This window comes from Bombina bombina, chromosome 5 (assembly GCF_027579735.1).
Source record: "Bombina bombina isolate aBomBom1 chromosome 5, aBomBom1.pri, whole genome shotgun sequence".
In the NCBI taxonomy this organism is placed as follows: domain Eukaryota; kingdom Metazoa; phylum Chordata; class Amphibia; order Anura; family Bombinatoridae; genus Bombina; species Bombina bombina.
Genome location: NC_069503.1, coordinates 536311652 through 536330956, shown reverse-complemented (window position 1 = coordinate 536330956; position 19305 = coordinate 536311652). Strand labels below are relative to the sequence as shown.

General features: G+C 38.0%; 1 protein-coding gene across 1 annotated transcript in view; it reads left to right on the top strand.

Moving 5' to 3' along the window:
- TGM4 (transglutaminase 4) overlaps positions 1-19305 on the top strand; it is a 72252-nt gene that overhangs the window by 19938 nt on the left and 33009 nt on the right. The window contains exons 4-5 of the mRNA XM_053713056.1: positions 9000-9132; positions 10247-10365. Coding sequence (XP_053569031.1) covers positions 9000-9132; positions 10247-10365 — 252 coding nt within the window. The remainder of the gene's footprint in view (positions 1-8999; positions 9133-10246; positions 10366-19305) is intronic.

Below are 19305 nucleotides of genomic sequence, written 5' to 3'. Positions count from 1 at the left end.
AAAATACTGCACACAATACATAAGTTATAAGGGCTCAAACATATGAGGGGGCCGATTTATCACCTCCATATGGAGCTTGATGCCCCTGTTTTCGCGCAAGCCTTCAGGCTCGCCGGAAACAGCAGTTATGAAGCAGCGATCTAAAGACCGCTGCTCCATAACTTGTCCGCCTGCTCTGAGGCAGCGGACAGAAATCAACCCGATCGAAGACGATCAGGTTGATTGACACCCCCTGCTAGTGGCCGATTGGCCTTGAATCTGCAGGGGGCGGCATTGCACCAGCAGTTCACAAGATCTGCTGGTGCAATGATAAATGCCGAGAGCGTATGCTGTCGGCATTTATCGATGTGCAGCGGACATAATACGCTACATCGTATCATGTACGCTCGCACTATGATAAATCTACCCGAGGTCTCAGGTGTTAGAAAAAAATGGCTATGCAAAGGCAGGCAAATAGCTTTAACATAGAGATACATACATATACATCTCTATACAACTGTAAAGGTAATGTCCAGAGAACAACGATACAGAAAAATCGTAGTAGAACAGGCACCTACATTACACTTATTAACCCCTAATCTGCCGCCCCGACATCGCCGACACCTACATTACACTTATTAACCCCTAATCTGCCGTCCCCAATGTCTCCGCCACCCACCTACACTTATTAACCCCTAATCTGCCCCTGCCAACACCTACATTAGAGTTATTAACCCCTAATCTGCTGCCCCCAATGTTGCCGCCACCTACCTACACTTATTAACCCCTAATCTGCCGCCCCTGACATCGCCGCCACCTACCTACACTTATTAACCCCTAATCTGCCGCCCCAATGTAGCCGCCACCTACATTACAGTTATTAACCCCTAATCTGCCGCCCCAATGTCGCCGCCACTATACTAAAGTTATAAACCCCTAAACCTAACCCTAACCCACACTAACTTTAAAATAATTAAAATAAATCTAAATAAAAATTACTATTATTAACTAAATAATTCCTATTTAAAACTAAATATTTACCTATAAAATAAACCCTAAGCTAGCTACAATATAACTAATAGTTATATTGTAGCTAGCTTAGGCCTAGATTTGGAGTTTGGCGGTAGCCGTGAAAACCAGCTTTAGAGGCTCCTAACGCTGGTTTTAGGCTAACTCCGGTTTTTGGAGTCACTCAAAAAAGGGTCTAACGCTCACTTTTCAGCCGCGACTTTTCCATACCGCAGATCCCCTTACGTAAATTGCGTATCCTATCTTTTCAATGGGATTTTTTTAACTCCGGTATTTAGAGTCGTGGTTGAAGTGAGCGTTAGAAATCTAAAAAAAAAGTCAGTAGTTAAGAGCTTTCTGGGCTAACGCCCGTTCATAAAGCTCTTAACTACTGTACTCTAAAGTACACTAACACCCATAAACTACCTATGTACCCCTAAACCGAGGTCCCCCCACATCGCCGCCACGCGATTAAAATTTTTTAACCCCTAATCTGCCGACCGCCACCTACGTTATACTTATGTACCCCTAATCTGCTGCCCCTAACACCGCCGACCCCTGTATTATATTTATTAACCCCTAATCTGCCCCCCACAACGTCGCCGCCAGCTACCTACAATAATTAACCCCTAATCTGCTGACCGCAAAGCGCCGCCACCTACGTTATACTTATGTACCCCTAGTCTGCTGCCCCTAACACCGCCGACCCCTGTATTATATTTATTAACCCCTAATCTGCCCCCCACAACGTCGCCGACAGCTACCTACAATAATTAACCCCTAATCTGCCGACCGCAAAGCGCCGCCACCTACATTATAGCTATGTACCCCTAATCTGCTGCCCCTAACACCGCCGACCCCTATATTATATTTATTAACCCCTAATCTGCCCCCCTCAACGTCGTCTCCACCTGCCTACACTTATTAACCCCTAATCTGCCGAGCGGACTGCACCGCTACTATAATAAAGTTATTAACCCCTAATCCGCCTCACTAACCCTATAATAAATAGTATTAACCCCTAATCTGCCGACAGGAGCTCACCGCTATTCTAATAAATGTATTAACCCCTAAAGCTAAGTCTAACCCTAACACTAACACCCCCCTAAATTAAATATAATTTTAATCTAACAAAATAAATTAACTCTTATTAAATAAATTATTCCTATTTAAAGATAAATACTTACCTGTAAAATAAATCCTAATATAGCTACAATATAAATTATAATTACATTGTAGCTATTTTAGGATTAATATTTATTTTACAGGCAACTTTGTAATTATTTTAACCATGTACAATAGCTATTAAATAGTTAAGAACTATTTAATAGCTACCTAGTTAAAATAATTACAAAATTACCTGTAAAATAAATCCTAACCTAAGTTACAATTAAACCTAACACTATACTATCATTAAATTAATTAAATAAAATACCTATAATTACCTACAATTAAACCTAACACTACACTATCAATACATTAATTAAATACAATATCTACAAATAACTACAATGAAATAAACTAACTAAAGTACAAAAAATAAAAAAGAACTAAGTTACAAAAAATAAAAAAATATCTACAAACATAAGAAAAATATTACAACAATTTTAAACTAATTACACCTACTCTAAGCCCCCTAATAAAATAACAAAGACCCCCAAAATAAAAAAATGCCCTACCCTATTCTAAATTAATAAAGTTCAAAGCTCTTTTACCTTACCAGCCCTGAACAGGGCCCTTTGCGGGGCATGCCCCAAGAAGTTCAGCTCTTTTGCCTGTAAAAAAAAAACATACAATACCCCCCCCCAACATTACAACCCACCACCCACATACCCCTAATCTAACCCAAACCCCCCTTAAATAAACCTAACACTAAGCCCCTGAAGATCATCCTACCTTGTCTTCACCTCACCAGGTATCACCGATCCGTCCTGGCTCCAAAACCTTCATCCAACCCAAGCGGGGGCTGGCGATCCATCATTCGGTGGCTGAAGAGGTCCAGAAGAGGCTCCAAAGTCTTCATCCTATCCGGGAAGAAGAGGCGATCCGGACCGGCAACCATCTTGATCCAAGCGGCATCTTCTATCTTCATCCGATGATGACCGGCTCCATCCTGAAGACCTCCACCGCGGACCCATCTTCTTCCGGCGACGTCAAACTGAAGAATGACGGTTCCTTTAAGGGACGTCATCCAAGATGGCGTCCCTCGAATTCCGATTGGCTGATAGGATTCTATCAGCCAATCGGAATTAAGGTAGGAATATTCTGATTGGCTGATGGAATCAGCCAATCAGAATCAAGTTCAATCCGATTGGCTGATCCAATCAGCCAATCAGATTGAGCTCGCATTCTATTGGCTGTTCCGATTTGGAATCAGCCAATCAGAATCGGAACAGCCAATAGAATGCGAGCTCAATCTGATTGGCTGATTGGATCAGCCAATCGGATTGAACTTGATTCTGATTGGCTGATTCCATCAGCCAATCAGAATATTCCTACCTTAATTCCAATCGGAATTCGAGGGACGCCATCTTGGATGACGTCCCTTAAAGGAACCGTCATTCTTCAGTTGGACGTCGCCGGAAGAAGATGGGTCCGCGGTGGAGGTCTTCAGGATGGAGCCGGTCGTCATCGGATGAAGATAGAAGATGCCGCTTGGATCAAGATGGTTGCCGGTCCGGATCGCCTCTTCTTCCCGGATAGGATGAAGACTTTGGAGCCTCTTCTGGACCTCTTCAGCCACCGGATGATGGATCGCCAGCCCCCGCTTGGGTTGGATGAAGATTTTGGAGCCAGGACGGATCGGTGATACCTGGTGAGGTGAAGACAAGGTAGGATGATCTTCAGGGGCTTAGTGTTAGGTTTATTTAAGGGGGGTTTGGGTTAGATTAGGGGTATGTGGGTGGTGGGTTGTAATGTTGGGGGGGGTATTGTATGTTTTTTTTTTACAGGCAAAAGAGCTGAACTTCTTGGGGCATGCCCCGCAAAGGGCCCTGTTCAGGGCTGGTAAGGTAAAAGAGCTTTGAACTTTATTAATTTAGAATAGGGTAGGGCATTTTTTATTTTGGGGGTCTTTGTTATTTTATTAGGGGGCTTAGAGTAGGTGTAATTAGTTTAAAATTGTTGTAATATTTTTCTTATGTTTGTAGATATTTTTTTATTTTTTGTAACTTAGTTCTTTTTTATTTTTTGTACTTTAGTTAGTTTATTTCATTGTAGTTATTTGTAGATATTGTATTTAATTAATGTATTGATAGTGTAGTGTTAGGTTTAATTGTAGGTAATTATAGGTATTTTATTTAATTAATTTAATGATAGTATAGTGTTAGGTTTAATTGTAACTTAGGTTAGGATTTATTTTACAGGTAATTTTGTAATTATTTTAACTAGGTAGCTATTAAATAGTTCTTAACTATTTAATAGCTATTGTACATGGTTAAAATAATTACAAAGTTGCCTGTAAAATAAATATTAATCCTAAAATAGCTACAATGTAATTATAATTTATATTGTAGCTATATTAGGATTTATTTTACAGGTAAGTATTTAGCTTTAAATAGGAATAATTTATTTAATAAGAGTTAATTCATTTCGTTAGATTAAAATTATATTTAATTTAGGGGGGGTGTTAGTGTTAGGGTTAGACTTAGCTTTAGGGGTTAATACATTTATTAGAATAGCGGTGAGCTCCGGTCGGCAGATTAGGGGTTTATAATTGAAGTTAGGTGTCGGCGATGTTAGGGAGGGCAGATTAGGGGTTAATACTATTTATTATAGGGTTAGTGAGGCGGATTAGGGGTTAATAACTTTATTATAGTAGCGCTCAGGTCCGGTCGGCAGATTAGGGGTTAATAAGTGTAGGCAGGTGGAGGCGACGTTGTGGGGAGCAGATTAGGGGTTAATAAATATAATATAGGGGTCGGCGGTGTTAGGGGCAGCAGATTAGGGGTACATAGGGATAATGTAAGTAGCGGCGGTTTACGGAGCGGCAGATTAGGGGTTAAAAAAATATGCAGGGGTCAGCGATAGCGGGGGCGGCAGAATAGGGGTTAATAAGTGTAAGGTTAGGGGTGTTTAGACTCGGGGTACATGTTAGGGTGTTAGGTGCAGACGTAGGAAGTGTTTCCGCATAGCAAACAATGGGGCTGCGTTAAGAGCTGAACGCGGCTTTTTTGCAGGTGTTTTTTCAGCTCAAACAGCCCCATTGTTTCCTATGGGGGAATCGTGCACAAGCACGTTTTTGAGGCTGGCCGCGTCCGTAAGCAACTCTGGTATTGAGAGTTGAAGTTGCGTTAAAAATGCTCTACGCTCCTTTTTTGGAGCCTAACGCAGCCTTTATGTGGACTCTCAATACCAGAGTTATTTTTATGGTGCGGCCAGAAAAAAGCCGGTGTTAGCTTTTCGGGTCGTTACCGACAAAACTCCAAATCTAGCCGTTAGGTTTTATTTTTATTTCACTGGCAAGTTTGTATTTATTTTAACTAGGTAGAATAGTTACTAAATAGTTATGAACTATTTACTAACTACCTAGTTAAAATAAATACAAATTTACCTGTAAAATAAAACCTAACCTGTCTTACACTAAAACCTAACATTACACTAAAATTAAATAAATTACATTAATTAAATACAATTAATTAAATTAACCCCCCCCACTAAATTACACAAAATAAAAAAGAAATTATCAAATATTTAAACTAATTACACCTAGTCTAATAGCCCTATCAAAATAAAAAGCCCCCCCCAAAAAAAAAAAAACCTAGCCTAAACTAAACTGCCAATAGCCCTTAAAAGGGCCTTTTGCGGGGCATTGCCCCAAAGAAATCAGCTATTTTACCTGTAAAAAATAATACAAACAACCCCCCAACAGTAAAACTCACCACCCACACAACCAAACCCCCCAAATAAAATCCTAACTAAAAAACCTAAGCTCCCCATTGCCCTGAAAAGGGCATTTGTATGGGCATTGCCCTTGAAAGGGCATTTAGCTCTTTTTCCATCCAAACACTAAGATAAAACCCACCCAATAAACCCTAAAAAAACTAACACTAACCCCCGAAGATCCACTTACAGTTTTTGAAGACCCAACATCCATCCTCAACGAAGCGGCAGAAGTCCTCATCGAAGCGGGCCGAAGTTTTCATCCAAGCCGGCAGAAGTCTTCATCCAGATGGCATCTTCTATCTTCATCCATCCGGCACGGAGCGGCTCCATCTTCAAGACATCCGGCGTGGAGCATCCTCTTCAATCGACGGCTTTTCCAGAATGAAGGTTCCTTTAAGGGACGTCATCCAAGATGGCGTCCCTTGAATTCCGATTGACTGATAGAATTCTATTAAAGCCAATAGGAATTTTTCACCTTTAATTCCGATTGGCTGATAGAATTCTATCAGCCAATCGGAATTCAAGGGACGCCATCTTGGATGACATAACTTAAAGGAACCTTCATTCTGGAAGAACCGTCGATTGAAGAGGATGCTTCGCGCCAGATGTCTTGAAGATGGAGCCGCTCCTCGCCGAATGGATGAAGATAGAAGATGCCGTCTGGATGAAGACTTCTGCCGGCTTGGATGAAGACTTCGGCCCGCTTGGATGAAGAATTCTGCCGGACTCAATGAGGACATCTGACGCTTCGTTGAGGATGGATGTCGTGTCTTCAAAAACTGTAAGTGGCTCTTTAGGGGTTAGTGTTAGGTTTTTTAAGGGTTTATTGGGTGGGTTTTATTTTTAGCTTAGGGTTTGGGTGGAAAAAGAGCTAAATGCCCTTTTAAGGGCAATGCCCATACAAATGCCCTTTTCAGGGCAATGGGGAGCTTAGGTTTTTTTAGTTAGGATTGTAGTTGGGGGGTTTGGTTGTGTGGGTGGTGGGTTTACTGTTGTTTTTTTTTTTATATTATTTTTTACAGGTAAAAGAGCTGATTTCTTTGGGGCAATGCCCCACAAAAGGCCCTTTTAAGGGCTATTGGCAGTTTAGTTTAGGCTAGGGTTTTTTTTTGTTTTGGGGGGGCTTTTTTATTTTGATAGGGCTATTAGATGTAATTAGGTGTAATTAGTTTAAATATTTGATAATTTCTTTTTTATTTTGTGTAATTTAGTGTTTGTTTTTTGCAATTTAGTTAATTGTATTTAATTTATGTAATTTATTTAATTGTAGTGTAAGGTTAGGTGGTAGTGTAAGACAGGTTAGGTTTTATTTTACAGGTAAATTTGTATTTATTTTAACTATGTAGTTAGTAAATAGTTTATAACTATTTAATAACTATTCTACCTAGTTAAAATAAATACAAACTTAGCTGTAAAATAAAAATAAAACCTACGATAGATACAATGTAACTATTAGTTATATTGTAGCTAGCTTAGGGTTTATTTTACAGGTAAGTATTTTGTTTTAAAAAGGAATTATTTAGTTATTAATAGTAGGTTTTATTTAGATTTATTTTAATTACATTGAAGTTAGGGGTGTTGGGGTTAGACTTAGGGCTAGGTTTAGGGGTTAATAACTTTAGTATAGTGGCGGCGATTTTGGGGGCAGCAGATTAAGGGTTAATAACAGTAATGTAGGTTGCTGCGATGTTAGGGGCAGCAGATTAGGGGTTAATAATATTTAACTAGTGTTTGCGATGCGGGAGTACGGCGGTTTAGGGGTTAATATGGTTATTATAGTGGCGGCGATGTCCGGAGTGGCAGATTAGGGGTTAATAATTTTATTTTAGTGTTTGTGATGTGGACGGGCCTTGGTTTAGGGGTTAATAGGTAGTTTATGGGTGTTAGTGTACATTTTAGCACTTTAGTTATGAGTTTTATGTTACGGCTTTGTAGCGTAAAACTCATAACTACTGACTTTCAGTTTACGGTATGGATCTTGACGGTATAGGGTGTACCGCTCACTTTTTGGCCTCCAAGGCAGACTCGTAATACCGGCGCGCAAAGGAAGTCTCATTGAAAAAGGACTTTTGGAAAGCTGCTGTAGTTACATTGCGTTACGGCCAAAAAAGTGTGCGGTACACCTAAACCTGCAAGACTTGTAATACCAGCGGTAGTGAAAAAGAGCCTTAACGCTGCTTTTTCACTCATACCGCAAAACTCGTAATCTAGCCGTATGTTATGTGTTTGTTTAGTTTTTTTTTAACTTAACCCATAATCAGTAGATGATGTGGGCAAATAATTATTTTAAATAATTTTGAGTAATTTTATAATCTTCAAACACTTTATTGCAAGAATAAACGAACATTTAGATGATTATATTTAATTTGTGTACAAATCTGTAGTTAACAAGTATGATTTGAACTTTAATTTATTAACATTTTATTATAAAAATAAATAGTGTTTTCTAACATATTAAATGAGCATGTGTAACATTGAAACATTGAAAAAGCAGTGCAGACCGTCAAGAAATAACCCTTGGAAAAAAAGGCAAAAAATTTGTTCATTTTAAAAAGATTCTAATTGATTGGAATATTTGTTGAACTTCCCCCATGTAAGGTATAGATGTGTTTTCTTGGAGAGAATACATTTTCAAAGCATAACACAAGAGCATTTCTCCGCAAAAGGCTTTCCGAGACAGGGAGGTGATAGGAATTGCGGTTGGTGGCCCACATTTGTTTTGTGGGTGGGGCTACATCAGAAGAGTGTGGCCATGCACTTGTTATTGGCAAGCCAGACATTTCATGGGTAGAGAGGGATGGAGTTGCCCACACCTGGGAAGAGCTGGGCAGTCCCTAAAACCGGAACATTTGCCCTGGCCAGAGAAGCTGTGTGCAGAATATCAGGTGGACCTTTCAACCCATGACAGAATTCTGGATGGTTAAGAGGTCTACAAGAGGGCTATTGTGTACATTTTGAATGATTTGTAAAGGGTGTTAATAACAAATAATCCATGTCATGCACTTCACAAATTAATTCTGATTGATTTAATTAAAGACCTTTATATTATTTGGTAAATATTTTGCATGGTGATTTTGTCTTTATTTTTATCTTCAACAAAATAAACTGGATATCTACATTTCTTGCAGTACTTGATTGCAGTCCATAGTCCTGCTGATGCCATAATTGGGAAATACACTCTGAGCATCATAACAGGGAAAGGAATTGTTTATGTTCCCAAAGATCAAACAATTTACCTCTTATGCAACCCTTGGTGCAAAGGTAGGTATATGCATATTGGTTATTTAATAGCAAGGCCGCTGGTACCAATATACCCTTATTGTATGTAGACCATATTCAGTAGTTACTAATAAATATGTTGTTGCTATATATTGTGTAACATTTGTCACTTTTAATCTGGTTCCCAAAATCTAAGTCTAACACTCTGTATTATTGTTTTCCTCAAATAGTTTCCAAAATATTCCACTTCCTCACACAAGATACTAAGATTCTAATTTACTCATATCCCACACTGACTACTGCATCTCCTTTTTCCTTGGTATCCAAAATAAATGTCTTTTCCCAACTGAAATCTATCATGAATGCCTTCACATGACTCTTCATTACATACCATTCCTCAGCTGTTGTATCTCTTGTGAGTTTCTTCATTAACTTATTTTAGCTTAAAGAATAAAATTCCAGATCTTTACCTTAAAAAAGAAAGTGCCAATTAACACAGTACTCTCCTATACCTTTGCTCTCTCATCATCTGCCCACTTACGCCCAATACCTACCAATACCTACTTCTCTCACCCCTCTCATTATTTCCTCACATTCCCAGCAAAAAGACGTTAATAAAAACTGCACCAATTCTGTGGATTCCCATGTCTTGCTCTGTAAGTCGTGAGTCAAACTTTAAGTTTCAAGTGTTTTGTAAAAACACATCTGTCCTGAGATGATTTCAGCCTACGCATTTCTCTAATTTTTCACCTCAGATTCTTCACTATTCCCACATGTCTCATGTTATTGGCTTACTCAATATGTTATCTAGCTCCTAGTAGTGCATTGCTGCTTCTTCAACAAAGGATACAAAGATAATGAAGTAAAAGGGAAAGTTGTTTAAAATTATATTCTCTATCTGAATCATGAAAGAAAAATGTTGGGTTTATGTTCCTTTACGTTTATATGCCCACTTGACCTGTATGTCTAAAGGTAATATACATCAGGTGGTAACACACACACAGGACCCTCTACTCCATTGTAGTTTGTGTAACTCTTGTTTTGTAACTGTTTAATCTCTTTAATAATGAATATTTTGTCATAGCATTACGGAATAGGTTAGCACTTTATTATAATTAATGATACATAAAAAACGTGATTTGCTCTTCTGGTTTAGAGGACACTGTATTCATGCCAAATGAAGACTGGAGGAAGGAATATGTTATGAATGACACCGGATATATTTATGTTGGACAGTCCAGTCGAATTGTTAACAGGCCTTGGAACTTTGGACAGGTGAAATTTTTAAAGTACAAAATTGCTTAACAAAATGTATTTTCAGAAATCATGGGTAACTAAGAAAAGATCTGTGTTTTAAAATCTGTGATTGGCCAGTTTTTGTGTCAACTTTAGTTAGTCGGTAAGTGTTTGTATTTTTATTCTTTTAGTTATGTTCTAATGGATTAATAATGATATATTTAGTTGCTATAAACCTCAGTGTGTACTGAAGGATTTTCTTAAAATAGTAGTGGTAACCATGTAATGTTCAATTTTTTATTTGATGATCATAAAAAAGTGCAAAATGCGTAGTTCAATGATCATTCAATTACATACATGTAATCCAATACAACGTTTTATTTTTAAGTATTTTATAATGAAGGGTATTGCTAGGTTGAGAAAATAGATTCTTAGATGATTACATCATTAGCAGCCCCTTTAGGCCACTAAAATAGAGAACTATTTTGCAGTTGAGCTGATGTCAGTGGTGCTGTTATTACACTAAGATTAATGTAGATAAAATCAATTGCCTTATTAGAAAGCATAACATTATTGAAACTTGCTGAACAGCTAAACTGTTCACATATTGCAAAAAAAAACAGAGTATTCCTCCCATGGTGCCCTCCTTTGAATTTAGACACCTCCAAAAACTTACCTCTATACTTCTGACAAATGAACAGTGATTCAATCCCCATTGCTGTCAGTAACACTAAAGCGCTGATTTTACACTCGCTTTGATGGCAAATAACACAAAGAGAAGAGAATTTATATTTATTGGATGCCAGAAACAAACACTGAGTTTTTCATCTCATTAGGCAATTTTTTGCATTTTTAAGGAAACTATATCTAAGACAACTTGTCTGAATTAGCCACAATTAAGGGAAATAAGATAAACTTACTCACCACAGTTTTTAAGTAGTTTTACAAATCATTTAAAAAAAAAATACAGTAGTAAATCCCTATTTTGTTGGATGTCAACTACTTTACCTAGTGCGGGAGCGCGCTACATGCAGTTGAATGGCGCAATCAGGCTCGCTGTGATTAGACGTGATCAGGCTCGCTGTGATTAGACAAGTCTATGAAGCACTAGTTGAAAAAACTGCAGCGCAGAGGAGGACAGCTTCGCAAATGAGGTAAGTATCATTTAGGGGCCAAATTAAGTATTTAGAAAAAAATGTAACAAACAAAAGGCCAACGTTTGCTGCCCCTTTAGCTGCATGTATGCTATGTATTGATATGGCAGTCAGTCACAATCTATCGGAGATTTGCTTCCGAAATGACAGGAAAAAGTAGCGTTTTTGCTTTGTTAAGTAGTTAGTCTTCACTGTAGGTAAAATCCCTTGTGTTCGCTACATCATTGCAATCAGAGGTAGCGACCGCTTGCTACATAATACAAAGTTGTAGGGATTTGTAGTTTCAAGAAGCTTCTGTTGCATTTCTTGCTTACGTATCTATAGCAACAGCTGCAGTAGCTACAAGTCCATGTGTTAGAGCCGGGTAGTTACAGGAGCAAAGTAGCTGTAGCAGTTTTGATTTTATTACAAGACTAGAGACTCATTTTTTTTTAATCTTTCTTTTACTACTCACTGCAGCATTTTAAAGTAAATAATATATAAACAAATAAATCACTGAAAAAAAACCCAATGAAATCAGTGAGACTATTTAAAAGCATAGTAACAGCTGACCAATCAGGACAAAGGAGATGACCACAAAATGACCAATACGCAGTCCAGATTCCTGTTTGTATATTTAAAGTTTCCTATAATTTCTATTTTTTCTCTTTCATTTTTTCATTTATTTTCTTTTTTAATTGTTTTCCTTTCAATTTCTCATTTCTTTTTTAATTAAATTGTTCCTTCTTATATTTTAGTTTCATTTCTGTTTTTTCTCATTCTCTCTAATTTTTTCCTTTTCTTACTAATATTTTTTCCTTTTCCTTTTATTATACTTTTTAAAAATTATTAATTATTGTAATAATTTTCATACTCCCATTTTTTTTCTTCTTTGTGATTGGTTTTCCCTTCGACCGGCGTCTTAGTTATCTGTATTGTCAATTAATCCATTTTAGAGGTGTTCTTTAGCTTCCGATATTTCCCGCCCATTATCACTCCCACAGATTACCTCATCAGTCAGGAGGCCATTCCCTCTCAGTATAACACTGTTTCTACCTAATTGTACATCATTTGTTCCATTTTTAGTTTACTTTTTTCTAATGATGCATTATTTAGCTTAGGGCTCCCTCCGGTGGCCATATTTTGCATATACTTATATAATATCTATACTATAATCTCGCCTGTAACACTTTTGTCGCCATCGCCAGTTGCACACGCATCCTCAAAGGAATGATGGCTGCTCGCGCAGCCAAAAAAATCCACCTGTATGCAGCGACACTGCATCCCGGTTCTTTCACCACCCTGCCATAATCAGAATCCAACTGGATTCAACATAGGCAAACCCGAAGCCTTAAAAAAAAACACGCAACTGCCCACAAGAAATAAATAAAAAAAACGCCCACACTAAATAAAAAAAAAAACCTAACCTTTCGCACTAAGTATTAACAAACACCTAAACCGCAAACCCCCACATCGCAAAATAATAAAGTAATTAACTTCAAATATCATAATTAAAATATTAACCCCTAAACCACTCCCCACCTCGCAATAAACTTAATTAACCTATTAACCCCTGAGCCGCCAAACCCACATCACAATAAACCTAATTAACCTATTAACCCCTAAACTGCCAAACCCCCACATTGCAATAAACCTAATTAACCTATTACCCCCTAAACCACCAAACCCCCACATCGCAATAAACCTAATTAACTTATTAACCCCATAAACTGCCAAAACACCACATCGCAATAAACCTAATTAACCTATTAACTCCTAAACCGCCAACCCCCCACAACGCAAATAAATATTTTAATTACTAAGCCCCCTAACCTAACACTCCCTAAATTAACCCTAATACTAAGTTACACTTAAATAAAACCTAACATTAAATTACAAAAAAAATCATCTAAAATTACAAAAAATAAAAACCTCTAAAATTACAGAAAAATTATCAAAAATAAAAAAAAATTAAACCTAATCCCTATGAAAATAAAAAAGCCCCCCAAAATAAAAACACCACCTAATTTAAACTAAACTACCAATAGCCCTTAAAAGGGCCTTTTGTAGGGCATTGCCCTAAGTTAAACAGCTATTTTACATTTAAAAAAAATACTAACGGCTAGATTTAGAGTTTTGTCGGTAACGACCCGAGTAGCTAACGCCGGCTTTTTTCTGGCCGCACCATAAAAATAACTCTGGTATTGAGAGTCCACAGAATCGCTGCGTTAGGCTCCAAAAAAGGAGCGTAGAGCATTTTTAACGCATCTGCAACTCTCGATACCAGAGTTGCTTACGGACGCGGGCAGCCTCAAAAACGTGCTCGTGCACGATTCCCCCATAGGAAACAATGGGGCTGTTTGACCTGAAAAAAAACACCTGCAAAAAAGCCGCGTTCAGCTCCTAACGCAGCCCCATTGTTTGCTATGGGGAAACACTTCCTACGTCTGCACCTAACACCCTAACATGTACCCCGAGTCTAAACACCCCTACCCTTATACTTATTAACCCCTATTCTGCCGCCCCCGCTATCGCTGAGCCCTGCATATTATTATTAACCCCTAATCTGCCGCTCCGTACACCGCCGCTACTTACATTATCCCTATGTACCCCTAATCTGCTGCCCCTAACACCGCCGACCCCTATATTATATTTATTAACCCCTAATCTGCCCCCCACAATGTCGCCTCCACCTGCCTACACTTATTAACCCCTAATCTGCCGAGCGGACCGCACCGCTACTATAATAAAGTTATTAACCCCTAATCCGCATCACTAACCCTATAATAAATAGTATTAACCCCTAATCTGCCCTCCCTAACATCGCCGACACCTAACTTCAATTATTAACCCCTAATCTGCCGACCGGGGCTCACCGCTACTATAATAAATGTATTAACCCCTAAAGCTAAGTCTAACCCTAACACTAGCACCCCCCTAAGTTAAATATAATTTTAATCTAACGAAATTAATTAACTCTTATTAAATAAATTATTCCTATTTAAAGCTAAATACTTACCTGTAAAATAAATCCTAATATAGCTACAATATAAATTATAATTACATTGTAGCTATTTTAGGATTAATATTTATTTTACAGGCAACTTTGTAATTATTTTAACCAGGTACAATAGCTATTAAATAGTTAAGAACTATTTAATAGTTACCTAGTTAAAATAATTACAAAATTACCTGTAAAATAAATCCTAACCTAAGTTCTAATTAAACCTAACACTACACTATCAATAAATTAATTAAATAAAATACCTACAATTACCTACAATTAAACCTAACACTACACTATCAATAAATAAATTAAATACAATACCTACAAATAACTACAATGAAATAAACTAACTAAAGTACAAAAAATAAAAAAGAACTAAGTTACAAAAAATAAAAAAATATTTACAAACATAAGAAAAATATTACAACAATTTTAAACTAATTACACCTACTCTAAGCCCCCTAATAAAATAACAAAGACCCCCAAAATAAAAAAATGCCCTACCCTATTCTAAATTAATAAAGTTAAAAGCTCTTTTACCTTACCAGCCCTGAACAGGGCCCTTTGCGGGGCATGCCCCAAGAATTTCAGCTCTTTTGCCTGTAAAAAAAATCATACAATACCCCCCCCCCCAACATTACAACTCACCACCCACATACCCCTAATCTAACCCAAACCCCCCTTAAATAAACCTAACACTAAGCCCCTGAAGATCTTCCTACCTTGTCTTCACCTCACCAGGTATCACCGATCCGTCCTGGCTCCAAAATCTTCATCCAACCCAAGCGGGGGCTGGCGATCCATCATCCGGTGGCTGAAGCGGTCCAGAAGAGGCTCCAAAGTCTTCATCCTATCCGGGAAGAAGAGGCGATCCGGACCGGCAACCATCTTGATCCAAGCGGCATCTTCTATCTTCATCCGATGACGACCGGCTCCATCCTGAAGACCTCCAGCGCGGACCCATCTTCCTCCGGCGACGTCCAACTGAAGAATGACGGTTCCTTTAAGGGACGTCATCCAAGTTGGCGTCCCTCGAATTCCGATTGGCTGATAGGATTCTATCAGCCAATCGGAATTAAGGTAGGAATATTCTGATTGGCTGATGGAATCAGCCAATCAGAATCAAGATCAATCCGATTGGCTGATCCAATCAGCCAATCAGATTGAGCTCGCATTCTATTGGCTGATCGGAACAGCCAATAGAATGTCTATATTTAACTGACAATTTTATTAAATTATTATATTTATTTTATTCTTGTAATATATCTCAGAACAATGAAAATCCTGCTCCTCTGACTGAGCAATCTGTGCAGCTTATGATTGATAATTCCTTAAATAAGTTTATGACTCATATGTCATCGTTACTTTCCTCAAACATGACTGACAGCTCAAAATCAACTTTAAAACGTAAAAGACCTTCCCAGCGGCAGGGGATGTAAAACATCTGTCAAAAGAGCCCTTACTCCCAAAGTGTCACATATGGGAGTTTCAAAATATAAATCTAGATCCATTCCAAAAATCACATCATCTTCACAGTCTGATTCTTCTACTGAGAAATGTGATGAATTTTCTGACAAAAATAGTAATTTTTCTATATCATTTGATAATTCACCTAACTGAGAAATGTAAAAAAAAGTGTGAGAAAAACAACACATTGAAGAGGATGAATTTAATTTGGTCAATTCTCTAGGTAATCTCAGATTTAACCCAGACATATGACATCATCCTTGTTCATCAGAATTGGGGTCCTCCTATGGACCTAGCAAACTTTATTGATTATCAGGTTAAAAATCTTTAAAACAACATTCTAAGAATAAATGAGAGCGGAATGTCCAAGGTCTATTTTACCTAATAATGGTGCTGTCACCCCTGAAATAGACCAAAAAGTTCTTAAGTTTTTGGGATACCATTTATAAGATAAAGAAAGGAATGGATAAGGCATGCAAAGAATGCTAGGACAAATTACTAGATACTGTAGGTCCAATTACTAAATTGTTTGACATAGCAGACCGAGCAGTATTAGATGATGACACTTGACCCACACACCGTTAGAGAATGGGTTCAACTTATACTATGCTTTATATGCAATACCAATGCTGCCATTACAATAAAACAGAGAAAAAATATCCTCAGGAAAATTGATCCTAAAATTTGTGACACAGCTTTAAATAAATTATCATCAAATTTTAACGGTCTTTTATTTGGGGACCCATTTTTTTAAAGCTCTTAATAGTTATATTAACACTTTAACCACGTTAAATGAGGTCAAATCTTCTGCTAAGAAGATCATTTATACACCAAATTTCTCTGACAAGGCCAGGAAAGGCAGAGGCCACTTTCATGGCCGTTCCTCCTACATTACCAGGTCTCAGTTCTCACAATATTACCACCCTAAGTTTTCCCAGTACCAATATCAGAGACCCCAAGATCCCTCAACCAGTTTTTTTCCCCCACCCGGGCAAGACCCTGGAACCCTAGAAGATCACCCCCCAGAGCACGTTAACCACCAGGTAATTAAACAATGATCTCTTAATTCTCCTTCTTTCTCTCATATAATTGGTGGCAGACTCGCCCTTTTTGCTCAGAATTGGAGCTACATACAAGCTGTAAAAGGTGTATCAATAGAATTTACTTCCCGACCCATTCAAATTCTAAAACCAAATCCCATTATATTTTCTCAAGAAGACAGAATTCTGGTTCAAAAGGAGATTTAAAATCTTTCAAAAAAACAATTTTGCCAACCTCAAATTCAAAAAGATGATTTTTTAAGCAAACTTTTTCTAGTAAAGAAGAAAAATGGTCAGTTTCAGACAGTAATCAATCTCAGAACTTCAAAATGGAGAGCATTCTTCTTCACAAATGCCTCTTAGACAATGATTGGTTAGTGAGATTGGACTTTTCAGATGCTTATCTCACAGTTCCAATCAACCCAGAACAGTGGAAATTCCTTGTTTTTTCTTCCCTTCTTAGATTCTTGCACCTGGGCCCTGTGGTTTCTAGTTACACCTCTGGCGGACAGCAATCCACCCCGCATACGATCGGGTTGACACCTCCTGCTAGCAGTCGATTGGCTGCAAATCTGAAGGGGGTGGCATTACACAAGCAGTTCACCAGAACTGCTTGTGCAATGTTAAATGCAGACAGCATATGCTGTCGACATTCAGCAATGTCAGGCAGACATGATCTGCTACAGCGGATCATGTCCGTCTGATTGTTAGTAAATCGGCCCCTAAGTCTTCCTTTACAGAAGATAAAAAATATCAAGAAAGAGATCTCGAAAACCCTTTCCCAAACAACTTCTTTCAATCACAACAATAGCCAGAATATTTGCTTTGCTATCATCCTCTATTCAGGCTATATTTCCAGACCCTTTACATTACAGAGAATTACAAAGTCTGAAGATCTTCTATCTTCAGAAGGATTTTTCCTTTGCTCATCTCATTCCACTATCTTTGGAAGCCAAAGAGGAATTAGAATGGTGGCTTGCTCATATGGAACTTAGAATGGGAGAGCAATTTTTGGTAAACTCCCAGACCTAATCATAGAATCAGATGCAAGTTGCTTCAGTTGGGGAGCTTGTTGCAGTCCGTGATTACAGGAGGAAATGGTCACTGTCATAAAAACTTTTTCATTTCAATTGTTTGGAACTTTTGGCCGGTTCGTTTGCGTTCAGAAGTTTTGTAAGAGGTTCTTCTCTAGTGTCCATTCTTCTTTATTGACTTGAAGGAACCAAATCCAGAAATATTTCCAGTGTTATAAAAGATTTAATTAATCTTTGCTTAGAGAGGAATATTTCCATTACGGCAGAGTATTTTCAAGGTCTTTCAAATTCATTAAAGGACTGGGGTTCTCGTCATCTAAAATATTAAAGTGATTGGAAGTTGAACAGAGAAGTTTTTCTTTCTCTGCAAACTTTGAGAGGTCCTTTTTCCATAGATTTATTCGCTTCTCGCTTGAACTTCCAATTACGTCCATATTTCAGTTGGCGCTCAGATCCAGAAGCGAAGGCAATAGATGCATTTCTTCATCATTGGCCTCCTCATGCAGCTTATGCATTCCCTCCTTTTTTGATGAATGTGAGGACTCTGTCAATTGTTTGCAGGGATTTTCTTTCCTTGACGATCATTACACCTCTGTGGCCATCCCAATCATGGCATCCGTCACTATTTAGAGATGTCTTACTGACTCCCTGCTCTTCTCCCTTTAATTCCCAAAGTTCTGTCCAATACCGACAGCAATTTTCACAAACTTGTTCTTCAACAATCCCTGAAATTAGTGGCATGGACAATTTCAGGGGATACTGTTAATGTGAAGGTCTTTCTGAAAGTATTCAACTCCTCATGCAGGAAGCATGGGCTCCGGGAACCCGTAAATGCTACCTTTACGCATTCTGAATTTTCTTTCTCATTCATTTGATTCGGGTCTAGCTTATAGATCCATTAATGTTTTCCATTCAGCCATTTCCATTTGTCATGATTTAATTAATTACTCACCTGTGGGTAAACATCCTTTAGTTTGTAGACTCTTAAAAGCCATAAAACCTAAAAGACCCCCAACTACCAAATACATTTTTTTCTGGGACGTGGATTTAATTTTGCCCTATTTAAATCTTGGCTCACACATGTACATTGCTATTTCTTCAACAAAGGATATCTAAACAATTGAGCAAATTAGATAATAGAAGTAAATTGGAAAGTTGTTTAAAATTGCATGCCCTATCTGAATCATGAAAGTTTAATTTTGACTAGACAGTCCCTTTAATTTGGGGGCTAATTGGGGGACATTTATAAAATTAACCAGAGATCTGAAATCTGGTTTAATTGTATAAGCGCTAATTGT